General features: G+C 41.7%; 2 protein-coding genes across 8 annotated transcripts in view; one reads left to right on the top strand and one right to left on the bottom strand.

Moving 5' to 3' along the window:
* PLPP1 (phospholipid phosphatase 1) overlaps positions 1-9,695 on the top strand; it is a 150,329-nt gene extending 140,634 nt beyond the window's left edge. For 2 of the 4 annotated variants that reach the window (XM_084833262.1, XM_084833261.1), the window contains exons 5-6: positions 7,425-7,601; positions 8,484-9,695. In XM_084833262.1, coding sequence (XP_084689388.1) covers positions 7,425-7,601; positions 8,484-8,615 — 309 coding nt within the window. In that variant the 3' untranslated portion in view covers positions 8,616-9,695. The remainder of the gene's footprint in view (positions 1-7,424; positions 7,602-8,483) is intronic. The other 2 variants (XM_084833259.1, XM_084833260.1) reach the window with 1 other exon arrangement.
* The window catches only part of MTREX (Mtr4 exosome RNA helicase), a 64,325-nt gene continuing 60,680 nt past the window's right edge, over positions 8,833-12,477 (bottom strand). For all 4 annotated transcript variants that reach the window (XM_084833242.1, XM_084833243.1, XM_084833244.1 and 1 more), the window contains 2 exons: positions 9,467-9,571; positions 8,833-9,101 (listed from right to left, as the gene is read on the bottom strand). In XM_084833242.1, coding sequence (XP_084689368.1) covers positions 9,049-9,101; positions 9,467-9,571 — 158 coding nt within the window. In that variant the 3' untranslated portion in view covers positions 8,833-9,048. The remainder of the gene's footprint in view (positions 9,102-9,466; positions 9,572-12,477) is intronic.

Genomic DNA, 12,477 nt, shown 5'->3' with positions numbered 1-12,477 from the left:
AAAATACCTCATCTCTTGTCCCTTGCCCCCACACCCTTAGGTTAGTCTAGCCAACCGTTAGTCTAGTAACAAATGAGGCTTCCGTGGTCTGATTCACCCTAAAGATGAGGCATGGCTTGGAGTGTATTCTGTGTGAAAGGACTGGTGCACAACCTATTGGACCCGCCTATCCCAGCTGTGTGGGATTATTCTACTTTGCAGTGACGAAATGTTTTTTAAAAATACTTTTGTCAGTCACTCATTCAGCAGGGTCAATTTATACTCTGACACCCTGATGACTTTAAAGTGTTTAGGGAGCTTCACAAACAATGTATTTCCTATATGGATATCCCATCCATGTAAGAAATTGTATGTACTCCAGGTGTTCTGTAATTTGGGATGCACACACATCTGTTCTGCCATGCACGCATGCCATAGGAATTAGCTCCTCATTGGAAATGCATCATCTGTGCGAAGCAGCCTTCAGAATGGTAGGTAGTTGATGAGTTTTTCTCCTTCTATGGATGTTAACTAGTTACTACTTTTAAGGTATTTGCTAAAAACAGCCACTGCCTTACCTCTTAACCGGACACATGCAATACATAATTCATATGCTTCAGTCTGTAGAAACAAGGTGTGTGTTAACTATCAGCAGAAAGCTGAGGAATGGTGTAGCAACTGTAAAGAAGGCCATGGAGATCTAAGTCTGCTTCATAAATGGTTTCAGGAATCTAACTTCTGCCAAGTTTTAGTCAATGTTATATGTTCAGTCCTTTCTCCCCCTCCTGCCTCCATTCCATTGAGGACCATATTGATGCCTGAAATTAGGACTAACTAGATCTTATCCCAGCAGGGGAAAATCAGGACTAAGATTCAGAAAGCTACTTTAAACAGAGTTTGGTGTTTAGTGGGACTTTTTTGCCTTTCTTAATGGCAGGCTCCAGATAATATAACCTGTCGCTGAAACTGCCTTTGGTTTCAAAAGCAGTTTGCTGTTTGGAACAGAGGAGAGCAGGCTGCATTTGCATGAGCTCTCTTCAGGGTATAGAACCCTAACCTCCTAAGAAACCAACTTCATAAATACCATCTCAACACAGTTAATAGCAGTTTGGGGTCTCCTTGCAAAGGAAGCAATTTCTTACTAATGTTCTTACTTCATTCTTCTTCAGCCACTTAAATAGTTGTTTTATTTTACTTGCTTGAACAAATTATAAATGGCTGTATCTGCACAACCACCTAATTAAAACATTCAACAATATTTTAATATGTCTGCTTCACAAACTGTTTCAGGTATATAAATTCTCCCAATTCAGACAAAGTTTTCGTCAATGTTTTTATTTCGTTTTCAAAATAAACTAAATATACCATATGCAAATTGGATGTTTAATAGTAGAGAAAACTTACCCTGTCTGTCTGGCACTCATATATAATCTCACAGTAAGCCTCCTCCGTAGAAGTAAACAAAATTAAAAAATAGATGGCAGTTCAGGGATCAGATGGTCAAAGGAACAGACCATGAGCGCCTAAATCAGGGGTAGGCAATCTGGTTTCCCCAGATGTTTTGGACTAGAAGTCCCATAGTCCCTGACCATTGGCCATGCTGGCTCAAGTTTATGGCAGTTGTAGTCCACAATATCTGGATGGCACCAGGTTGCCTACCTCTAGTCTAAAGCATCTCTAATCCCAGAGATGGGGAACTTGTGCCTCTCCAACTCCCATCAGCCCCAGCCAGCATAATCAATGTTCAGGGCGGATGGGTGTTGTAGTCTCACACAATCTGGAGGCAACAGGTTCCCCACCCCTGCTTTAATGAGAAGCGATCTTGTAAGAATGACCCTTTTGTCTAGTTGATCCTCCCCACTATTGATAATTAGTGCAAGCAGTGAGGCACACAGCCACTGAACAGATGGAGAGCCCCCAACTGACAGTGTGTTTCCTTGATCACTCTAGCAGTTTCTAGTCTCTTCCCACCCCCCACCCCAAATCTTCTTGCTTCCTTAAAAATGGCCAAAATGGTTCTCTTTCCCCTTGCCTGACAAATATCACTCTAACAGATGTTGACATTCCTGCTGTGAATAAAGTGCTGGAGCTGCACTTCCCTCTGGTCTTGCTCCACTATACCATGGACTGGAATTCCTGCAAGACCATACTGGTCAGATGCTAGTAAAATAGGGCCTTTGGGAGAAAGTACTTCATTTGTTACTTAGGGAATGTTCTACTTTTGCTTTCTCTTACATACTGTGGATATATACTGTACAAAGTGAAGCAAGTTCTGAGAGGCCAAGTTACCAGACATTGCTCTAAGGAGAGGATCGTACAGTATCTGTTAACCAAAGAACATTGGAGAATGAGTCTTTTTTTAATGGCTAGAAATAATTACTTGCTCACTGTACTTCCTTTTTTGGTCAGATATTCTGAAAAGTATTTCACAGTGGCTCCAAAAACCCTTTTAACTCCAATGTCTATTTGCTGTGATGTTTATAAATGCCTTTATAATAGCAAATCATTCTCTGCTTGAAAAGTTGTTTTCCACTTGTGTCTGAGGCTTCTTCTAAAGGGGGTGTATGTTGAACGCTCAGTGGGAGAAGTGGAGTAGCAGGCCAAAGAGTGGGACGAACGCTATGCTCAGATGTATGTGGTGAAGTGACTATATTTGCATTATGGGTGAAAGCTTAACCACACTCCAAAAGCACCTTTAGAAGGGAGTGTGCAGGTACTTTAATTTACTAAATTAAAATCACTTTTAAAAGGGGACCACCAAAGGTAGAAGCATCTAATGTCTAAGGTAAATGATAACCTTCAGAATAGAGCAAAAACAATGGTGGAGAAAGTCAACAACTGAGCTGTTAATTTATCTAACATGTAGCCTGGCTCTCCGCTCCCTTTACCCAGAGCCAGGCTACATGTTAGAAGTGACTTGCCATTAGCATCTCCATGGCAGGCATCTTTCTAACTCACATTCCTGTATGTACCACATGCTGCCTACCTCTGCTCGTGCCCTTGGCTGCAGCCTAGACACTTGCTACATGATTATCTCATTTCAGGTGGTGAGTGCTGCTAAACAATTGGGAGGTGAAAATCTCTCCAGAAGGGTGCTCATCGTTGTAACAGCTAATGCATAACCTGACTTGACACAGCTCTCTTTGCTGTATCGTGTTGTGTTCAGCTATAGGGCACTCAGTGTTCATAGCAATTTCCATCATGAAGCGGATTATTCTGGTTTAGTCCCAATTTAATGTATAGCATTTGGAGTGTGGAGGGACTGGTGAAAACTAGGGGAAGGGGTTACAGGGCTGTTCCTTGTGTCAAAGAGACACGATGCTAGAATTAGGCAGCAGAATATCTTCACCTTGAAGCTGACTGTCCACTGGTGTAAATAATTATAACGGGTAAATATCTGCCTCATAATGCAATACTAAATTTGGAATTCGATATATGCACTTCAGCATCCATGTATAAATAGCTGTGAAGACATTTCACAGAACATGGGAAGATCGCGGCTGCTCTTTCTAGTGATAAGGTAGGTGTCAGCCTTTGCTATTGTTTGAGTTTCAAACTCTTAGCTGCTGTTCACACATCCACAGGGAATGAGAGCAAGGGAAGGGAATCTGATAACAACTCAAGCTGTTAAATCTAAAAGCAGATGAGAAAGCGGTTGAGGTACCTTAATGCAGATGACCTGTATTATCAGCCAGCAGCTGTGTAAAATGAGTGTGTGTGCACGTGCAGCAAACAGCAGCAGCCTTCTAGTCTTAAAGGAAAGTTGTCACAGAGGGGACAGGCTGGTGTAGGTGGGACTGGAAGGCTATAGATTCACTAGTTCCTATTCAGGTGGTTTGGGCAGCACTTCACATTAACAGGTGGTTTGTGCAGCTTGAAAGCTCACTTGCCTAGGATGCCACCAGCATTGGGCCAGCAAAAGGGGCGAGCATTTGGATAATCTTCATTTTTCTTTAGAGCCAGCACAGCTACTTCTCAGCTCGATGTGTACCTCCTACATCTCATTACAGCTTAGCTTCACATCTTAAATGGCTCTGGCAAAATAGCTACTTTCTTAATGTGGAAATAAAGTCCATGAATAAACATTAAACTGGAGTTTCCTGTTTTTCCATCTGTTGTGCGGAGTCCTGCTTTGTGAATATGTTTTGGCATCAGGGACGTTCAAACACAGCTTTTTTTAATCCATAGTTCAGTTTTGACATATTGGCAAGTAGTATGTAATCCTACCACCTAGATCTGTGCACCAGGCACTCAAACTCCTTTGCATATGGACCACAGTCTTCTACGGGACAGTCTTAAGGCCCCACCTCCTCTCCCACTCATAACCACATATACCACCTTCCCTCCTACGTGTATAACATCTCTTTGCCAACTACAGCAATGGCTTGTACGTGGAAAACTGTATTAGCAAAGTAATGCATTTTTCAATGTCTTCAGTGGAATTCATAAGCTGGAAAGAAGGAAGTATGCCAGCACTGTTTGCCAGCCTGCTCTCTTTAGACCACCAGCGCGACTCCTGGCTCTCATTCTCCCTGGGAATTAGTGATTTATATTGGTGCAGAAGTTAGTCAAGTCACAAACAGGCCCTGAGAAAACACCGTATCTGGCTTGAAATTGTACTATGTAATTTTACTTTGTTGAACTTATTGGTTAAATAGCAGGCATACCTACCCCTGTTGTTGAAGGTGAACATGTGTGTGCATCTTTGAAAACAGTCCTGCAGAGTATCTTAAACTTCAGTCTTGGAAACTTAAACAAAACATACCTGGAGTAGAGCTTCAGCTACGAAAGATGTTCCAGTTTTCTAAAAGTTTCTCCATACAGCGTTAACCTTCAGACATTCTTTTTATAGCAGAATGAAAGAGCTGGATGCCAAAACTGTGATGTAATAACTACTTTGAAAAACCGATTAGGCGTTCCACACATATTTAACTTTGGAAAGTAGCACCTCTTGCCCACAGAGCATGCTCTGTGTATCCCTTTACACAAACCCAATGGTTCTAGCTGGGACCTAGCAGGTACTCAGGGCTTTGAAGTTGTCTATGGAAGTACAAACCACAACTTGCCTCCCATAAAAGTCCACTTATGGGCACTTGTGACTTTAGACAGGGCTATGCCACTGTTGCTACAATTCATGGATGTGTCCAGAGCATCGTATTGTCTAATGATTTTTAGTTATTGTGCCCCCTCAACACAGATAAAGGTGCTTGGCAAAGTACAGCCTACCACCTGTGTGTTGTTGTTTGTGGTTGGTAACATCAAGCAGAGAGGGATTGACCAGGATGTAGTGAATGCCTCCTTATGAGAGGGAGCAATTCTAACCACCTTGAAAGAAAGCATGTTGTGAGGCTGCTCCTCTAACATCAAGAAGACAGTTGCTACAATCGTCTGCTCATTAATTTTCCCTTCCTGGGGGCAAGGAGTTTGAGTAGAGCATTGTCTTGCGAGCTCCATGTATGCTTGGATGAAACCAGCTATGTAGATCCATTTCAGTATGGCTCCAGGCTGTTTTGGCACCCTGATGGATGACCTATGCTGTGCAGGTGACCTTGTTAATTCTCCTGGAACTTTCAGTGACGGCTGACGCTATTGGCCAGCTGATACTTTGGGGCAATTTTCCCCTCCAGATGTTTTGGCCTACAACTCCCCTCATCCCTCACAATTGGCTGTGCTGGCTAGGAATGCCTACTGCTAGGCCCCTGTGGCACATGTGTTATGGAGTTCCATATTGTCTCCAATGCTGTTCAACATCTATTTGAAGCTGCAGGGATAGGGAATGAACTGTCAGTATGCTGAAGACACCCAGATCTATTTCTCTTTTACCTCTGATTCAGAGGAGGCAGTGGAAGATATAAATTTGTTTGGGATCAGTAATGAACCGGGGGCCAATAAACTGAAACTCAGTTCAGATAAGAGGGGCATACTATTGATGGGTGGTTTGTCCAGGAAAGTAATTTCATCTTGTTCTAGATGAGGTTACACTCCCCCTAAAAGAGCAGGTTCAGTTTGAGGGTCATAGGTCCAAGCATCTTCTGCGGCACATAGTGCCTCTTAGCATAGTTCCAATGCTGCGAGCCCTCTTGGGATAGACACAGCCTGGCCGTTCTTATTCACGCTCTGGGATCACTTGAAAAATTAGATTATTGTAATGCATTGTATGTGGGACTGCCTTTGAAGACTGTTTGGAAACTCCAGTTCAAAATACAGCTGCTAGGTTGGTAACTGGGTGGAAGCGATGGGAACATACTTCACTGGTGCTTCAACAACTGTACTGACTCCATGTCAGGTTCTGGGTGCAGTTCAGAATGCTGTGCTTGCCTTTAAAGCCCTAAACGGGGTACCAGAAGTACTTCCTTCTTTAATGCAAGCCTGCCTGTATGCTGCGATAATTGCTGAAAGCTGCCCTCCTGGAGGAGCCCTGGCCATTCAGGTGAGGCAGGTAGTGATGGGGGAAAGGTTCTTCTTAAGCGGCCCCATGCTTGTGCAGAGCTCTCCCTGGAGAGTTCTGGCTGGTGCCCAGCAAACCCTTATTATTTTCCCAAGCCTTTTAGCTCTCAGATTTACCTGCACTGTTGTATGCTGTTCATTCACCACTATTTTTATTTCACTATTGTTTTGCTGTGCATTGTAGTCTGTATTTTACTGTTTGATTTGTAAGCCACCTTGAATTTTTATTGAAGGGCCATATATAAATTCTTTAACTATGAATTCAGTTCCATCTAGGCTAGGGTAGGCAACCCTAGCAACCCCCAGGGGGCAAGAGGCCAATTCCTCCCGGAACCCACTGGGAGCTGCCCCTAACTTCGCCACTGAAATTCAATGGTGGCAAAAAAAAAATCTGCCGTTTTGCTTTAAAACAAAGTGCAGAGTCTCCACATGCCGTGTTTTACAGCAAAATCATTGTGTTTTTTGCTGCCACCATTGCAGCAACAAATTCAGCAGCAGTGGGGGGGGGGAGCACAAAAGGCCAGGGGGCCACATGTGTCCTGTATGTCGCTCAAAGGCATTAAATACCCCAGAATATATATACTTTTAAACAAGGATATGCCTACTCATAGCTCCTGTTGAAGTAATTAATGGTTGTTTGAGGCTGTAGCTGCCAATTAAGGACGGTGAGCCATAACTACTCCCCTCAGTGTATTATGAAACTTTGTTATCCACCTCTTAGATTCAAGTTATACAATTTCCACAAACACTACAATCCATTGTATAAGCCCAATAGAAAGGGCACCTGAAATTGCAGTGGAATTAGGTTGTCACTGCATTCATTCTATTGAATTACTAGAGCTGCAATAAAAAGATTACTGATTGTTTAATGCCAGTTAATTATGCTATTCTGTTATATTATACCCACCTACATATGTTTTTGCCAGAGATGAGTAACTGTTAAAAAGTAATATGCACATCTCCTGTATTCCTATTAAATATGTGTCTTCTGTTTTCAGCTTTATCTTCAGGCCAGAATGAAAGGCGACTGGGCAAGACTTTTACGTCCCACAGCACAGTTTGGTCTCATTGCAGCATCCATCTATGTGGGTCTCTCCCGTGTTTCTGATTACAAACATCACTGGAGTGATGTACTGACTGGACTTATCCAGGGAGCGTTGGTGGCTGTACTTATCGTAAGTCCAAAGTTACTCTACCATTAGATCAATTCTGTTTTCTGGCCAGCTAGTTTCTTTTACAATGTTTCAGGAAAAAAACAAGGAAGGGGACTTCACATGCACTCAAACCAGTTCAGTGGATCATGCCTGCAGCTTCTGTGGTGAGACAGTTTGGAGAAGGGGAATAGTGATGGTAAATTTGGAACTTGCTGGATAGCTGAAAACAGGAGCGCATCTTGGTGCGTTTTTCACTGTCCCAGCTGTCAACTCTCTTCCTCCTCAAGTCAGTTGATGCAGTATATATATGTGGTATGGGCATGTACCACCTCCCCTATCATTTATGGAGAAAACCTTTCCCATTGGAACTAAGGTGCGTGTGGCTGTTGACAGACACCTACTCCCCTTGCCCTTCTGGCAGCAAATGTGGGTAGGGATGTATGGATTGTGCGAAATCCGTTCCATCTGTGTTTTGTAGATTGTCAGGCGCTTTTCATTCTGTCGTCTGCCCATCGACTGAATTGGATTTTGTTTCTGAATTTACACATTCATATTTGGATGAAATCGTACGTGGGAAAATACCCAAATTCCCCCCGAATATGCATTTTCATGCTTTAGTCTATGGGGGAAATATGCATTTTTGGCTGGGTTTTTTATTTTAATTTGTGCAAAATTTGGGAAAGTTAGAAAACCTGCAGAATCTGCCCTACAAGGGAAAAGCAGGTCTGCTGTGGAATCCACAGGTCAGATTCATGAAAATCCAAACTCATTTGGTTCTGTTGCAGGATGACTAGAGTGCCTGAAGCATGGTACACAGTGGCACTAATTGAAGGACCACTTTGTTGTAATAACTCTGATATAGTTATCTTCCATTTTCTAATGCTGTCTAATCTGTCTCTCCAGGCTATATATGTATCTGATTTCTTCAAAGAGAGAGGTCGTACATTTAAACAGAAGGAGGAAGAGGATTCACACACAACTTTGCACGAGACCCCTACCAATGGAAATCACTATGGCAGTAATCACCAGCCATGATAGATTCAAGAGCTATTAGCCTGTGGAATCTCCCACTTTCTAAAAGGAAAATTTCACAAGTCTTTCCGGCCTACGTAAAAAAATAAATTAAATGCCTTTTAAAGGGACTGCTGCTGCTATACCTCTTGGATGCTCACTTTACATGTATATAGTAACAATTATGTATCTAAAAACTTCAAATTTCTATTGGTTCAAGCTTTGCTTTAAAAACACAGTATTCTGGCTATTTTTTTTAATTAAAATAATGTGATAATACTTATGTACAAACAGCAATGGCTTATGTAATATGCTTTGCTAGTGTGAGGCTCATGGTGAAATACATACAAATTAAGAACATTAAGCATCTGTCTTGCTTGGGAAGAGGAAGGAACGGTAGCCTTTGCGGCAGAATAGATGCTAGTGCTGTTCACACTCCACTTCAGGAAAACACTTCTTATAGGTAAAGGCTTGCAGCAAACACAATGTCTCGCTTGATTTTGGTGATGCCTGTGGTGAGTAAAAAGGAATCTTGAGTCATAAGGGTAGCTGTATCCAGGTACTCCTTGGCAATGCTAGTAAAATAGGGTGCATTAACAACACACACACGTGTCTGAGTATCAAATCTTTAAAATGCTTATTTTCCCCAGTTCCTAGCTCAAAAGCTTACATAGCTTTTTTGGTTGGGCTGTGGAGACATTAAGGGCCTTCCAGTGATCGGCTTCATGAAAGAACTGGATAGCAGCAGATAAAAGGCACATGGAGCCTAGATTCAGTTCAAAGGGGACACTGGCTTGTGGCCAAACGATTTAAACTGCTTGTAAACAGAGTACATTTTAACATCAATGTATTTATAAGGTACTGTACATACAAACCTCCTGCAAATTTGTTTTCCAGTTCTGTGTTTCCAATGGCCTTTGCTGCCTGGCACATCTGTCGAAGCAATTCTTCTAGCCTCCTCATACATCGAATTATGCTCCCTGCATGGGTAAAAAATAGCTTTGCATTAAAGCGGTCATTTTCTAATGAGTAATTGAAGACTCTCTCCATAAAGTATTATACAATGACATACTAAACCAGGACTGTGACCTCGACAGGGCTATAGTTTCCGCCAAAATGATCACAGGATCATGCACATTCCTGATCTACAACAGGGAATCTCAAACGGTCCCCCATTAAGGTGCATTATGAAGATTTTTTTTTAAACCTTCTTTTCAGCTTTTTCACTGTCTCTTTCCTCTTAGGTGCATCATCATTTATTTGATTTAAATGAACAGGCATGTGGTTTATTCCACCCTTGCTTGATGCACAAGCAAAGAGAGGATTGTCAAAAGTTGACATGTTAGAAGGCTGAAAAAGGGCTCAACAATATCTCAACTATGCAAGGTTATTAGTTGCTACCATTTTGATTCACCTCACATACAAGTGCTGAGAAAAAGCGAGCTCTGGTTAATTATCACCTGAAAGTCACCCTTGAGGCACTGGCTTAACTCTTTCTTATTGTTGAGACTTCTCTTTCTGGTTCCCAACAGCTCTCTTACTCTGTGCCACAGGAAGGAAATGCAGGAGACTTAACGTGCTAGTTTTAGCAAGTATATATTACAGATTTTAGCATAGTGGTGAACCAAGATTATTCCCTCCCACCCTCCTGCATAGTTCTGCATTTTTTTTGCAGTGCACACATGATAAAAGGTATTCTGTATGTGACTCAAACATTCTTGTGTACACATGGATACATGCTACAGTAACAAGTAAAGCAGCCTAGAGGGCTGTAGATCAAGACTTGTTTTTTCCCCCTTTTCAGTTTATAAGTTAACACAATGGGCCTCATTTCTTTTATCAGCCAAGGCTCAGTGAGAAATTAAATTTGATTGTTTGATTCCAGATCCAGCAACACTCATAAAAAGCCACCTGCAGTCAATTACCAAAAAGACACAAGTCTGAGCCAAAGGAAGCAGAGATATATCCTCCAAGGGTAGACTATGCTGTACTCTGTGGAAACCATAATTTTGGGTAGACGGACTTCTGCTTATGAGCCTTGTTATGAAAATGCAATCAAGAGATGTTGACATTTACAGAAGCTTCCTCGTAGGGTTATAATAAGAGCATGTGTGTATATAAAATAGGACACTTCAAATATTCTCCATTTGCCAATGTATTAACTCAGCCTCTGCTAGATACAAATAACTATCTAAAACTTGTACTTTCCAGTCTTTCTCCAAAATACCACACACCTGCATCCATGGACACTGAAATACCACTTCAATATACTTTGCCATGACAAAGAGAAAAGTGCCTTCACTTCATTTGGAAGCAGCATCCTTTTTGTTAGAAGGATTGCTTATCTGCCATAGGAAAGTAAGGATGTGCCATTTACACAGAGTTAGCAAAAAATGGGTGTGATGGTGGTTTGGGGTTATGCTACTATCGACAGTGCCTTGTCTGTGTTTTACATAATTTCTACCCTAGCAATGGAAATTGCTGTTGTGGGCAGCTTACAGAGCTTAATTATCCCACCCCTGCCTCATGTTCAATGTCAAGAAATTTGGCTCAACATGCAGCTCTGGTCTACTAACTAGCAGCAAAGAGTTCACTTCTTGGGCAAGACGTTCTACTACCTACTTCCACAGGGAAGAAGAGAGGGGGACATTTTGAGACAGCATTTGCAAATTCAGTTATCCACAGAACTGACTGCTCTGTTGCAACCAATAAACTGTGTATCTGACAAAACTGACTTCAAGACTCTTTTGTTCTCCACACCCTGGCACGTCTGATGCTCTTCCCTAACTGAAAATGATACTGGGGGATGGGCAATTTATAACATATACAATTTTTTAGACTTTTTGTAAGATGTGATGCACATAAATTGGTACCTTACAAAGGGAAGTAGATGAAGAGCCTCGTTACATCAAAATGCCAAGTAGGCAAGCATAGTATTACTTCAGTGCATTTTTGCAATAGTCTTGTAGAAATTCTTGACAGCTTTTATGCTGCTAACACTTGCAAAAGTCATGATCTAACTGGGGATAACTCTCCCACTACTTGAAAATGCAACCTTAGTATCATGTATGAAAGTCATCTACAAGGCTTGCAAAAACACAGATTTCATATTTTGCCCTCTCCTAAATCTAAATGAGTGTTCTCTAGTATATGTAACAAGGGTAAAGCTGCATTTTCACTTGACAAGAAACATACAGAAATTTAAGCAAGTTTTTTCTTGCAGGACTGATTCAAGCAGCTCAAAACAGATTTTGTATCCACAGAGTAAGGGCTGTTTGCAAGCAAGTAATCTTAATACTCAAAAACACTTGCATTCCTGTCAAAATTTAATCTTGTTTGTTGTGGTGAAGCCACATTACAAATAGTGCATGCATCAACCTGGGAAGAGAGAGCCAGAGACAGGTGGCATGCAAGAGAAAGGGAGAAACTTTGTTGTAGTCTGATCCCTGTGTATGTTTATGCCAATGTCCTACTGGGTTCAATGAAGCTTACTGCTATGTAATTGTACATAAGATCATAGCCTTTGCTCATCTTGTACTCTCTGGAAGATAAAAGGAGGAGACGAGATGGCTTCACACTCACAGCCTTACATGATCTCTCAAGCAGTTGCAGCAACCCTTGCAAAGAAGCCATTTGTCATTTGCTCTGTCCACAACTGCTTTCAAGGAGACTATGCCACAGCACATAATACCATCTTGCAGCAACTACTCCTTATTTTCCCTCTTGTATAAATCATACAAGGTTAAAAAAAAGTAAGGCCTCAACGCTATGTACAGTTACATTGGAGTAAGCACTATGGAACTCAGTGGAGTTTACTTCTGAGTAAGTAGACACAGGATCAGGCTGTTAAGCTTCTCATACAGCATGTGTAGGAGAGATACTATAA

Source organism: Heloderma suspectum, chromosome 2, assembly GCF_057233095.1.
Source record: "Heloderma suspectum isolate Gila_16-S chromosome 2, 16-S_ref, whole genome shotgun sequence".
Classification (NCBI taxonomy): domain Eukaryota; kingdom Metazoa; phylum Chordata; class Lepidosauria; order Squamata; family Helodermatidae; genus Heloderma; species Heloderma suspectum.
Note: the sequence above shows the minus strand (reverse complement) of the source record. Positions and strands in the feature narration are given on the sequence as shown.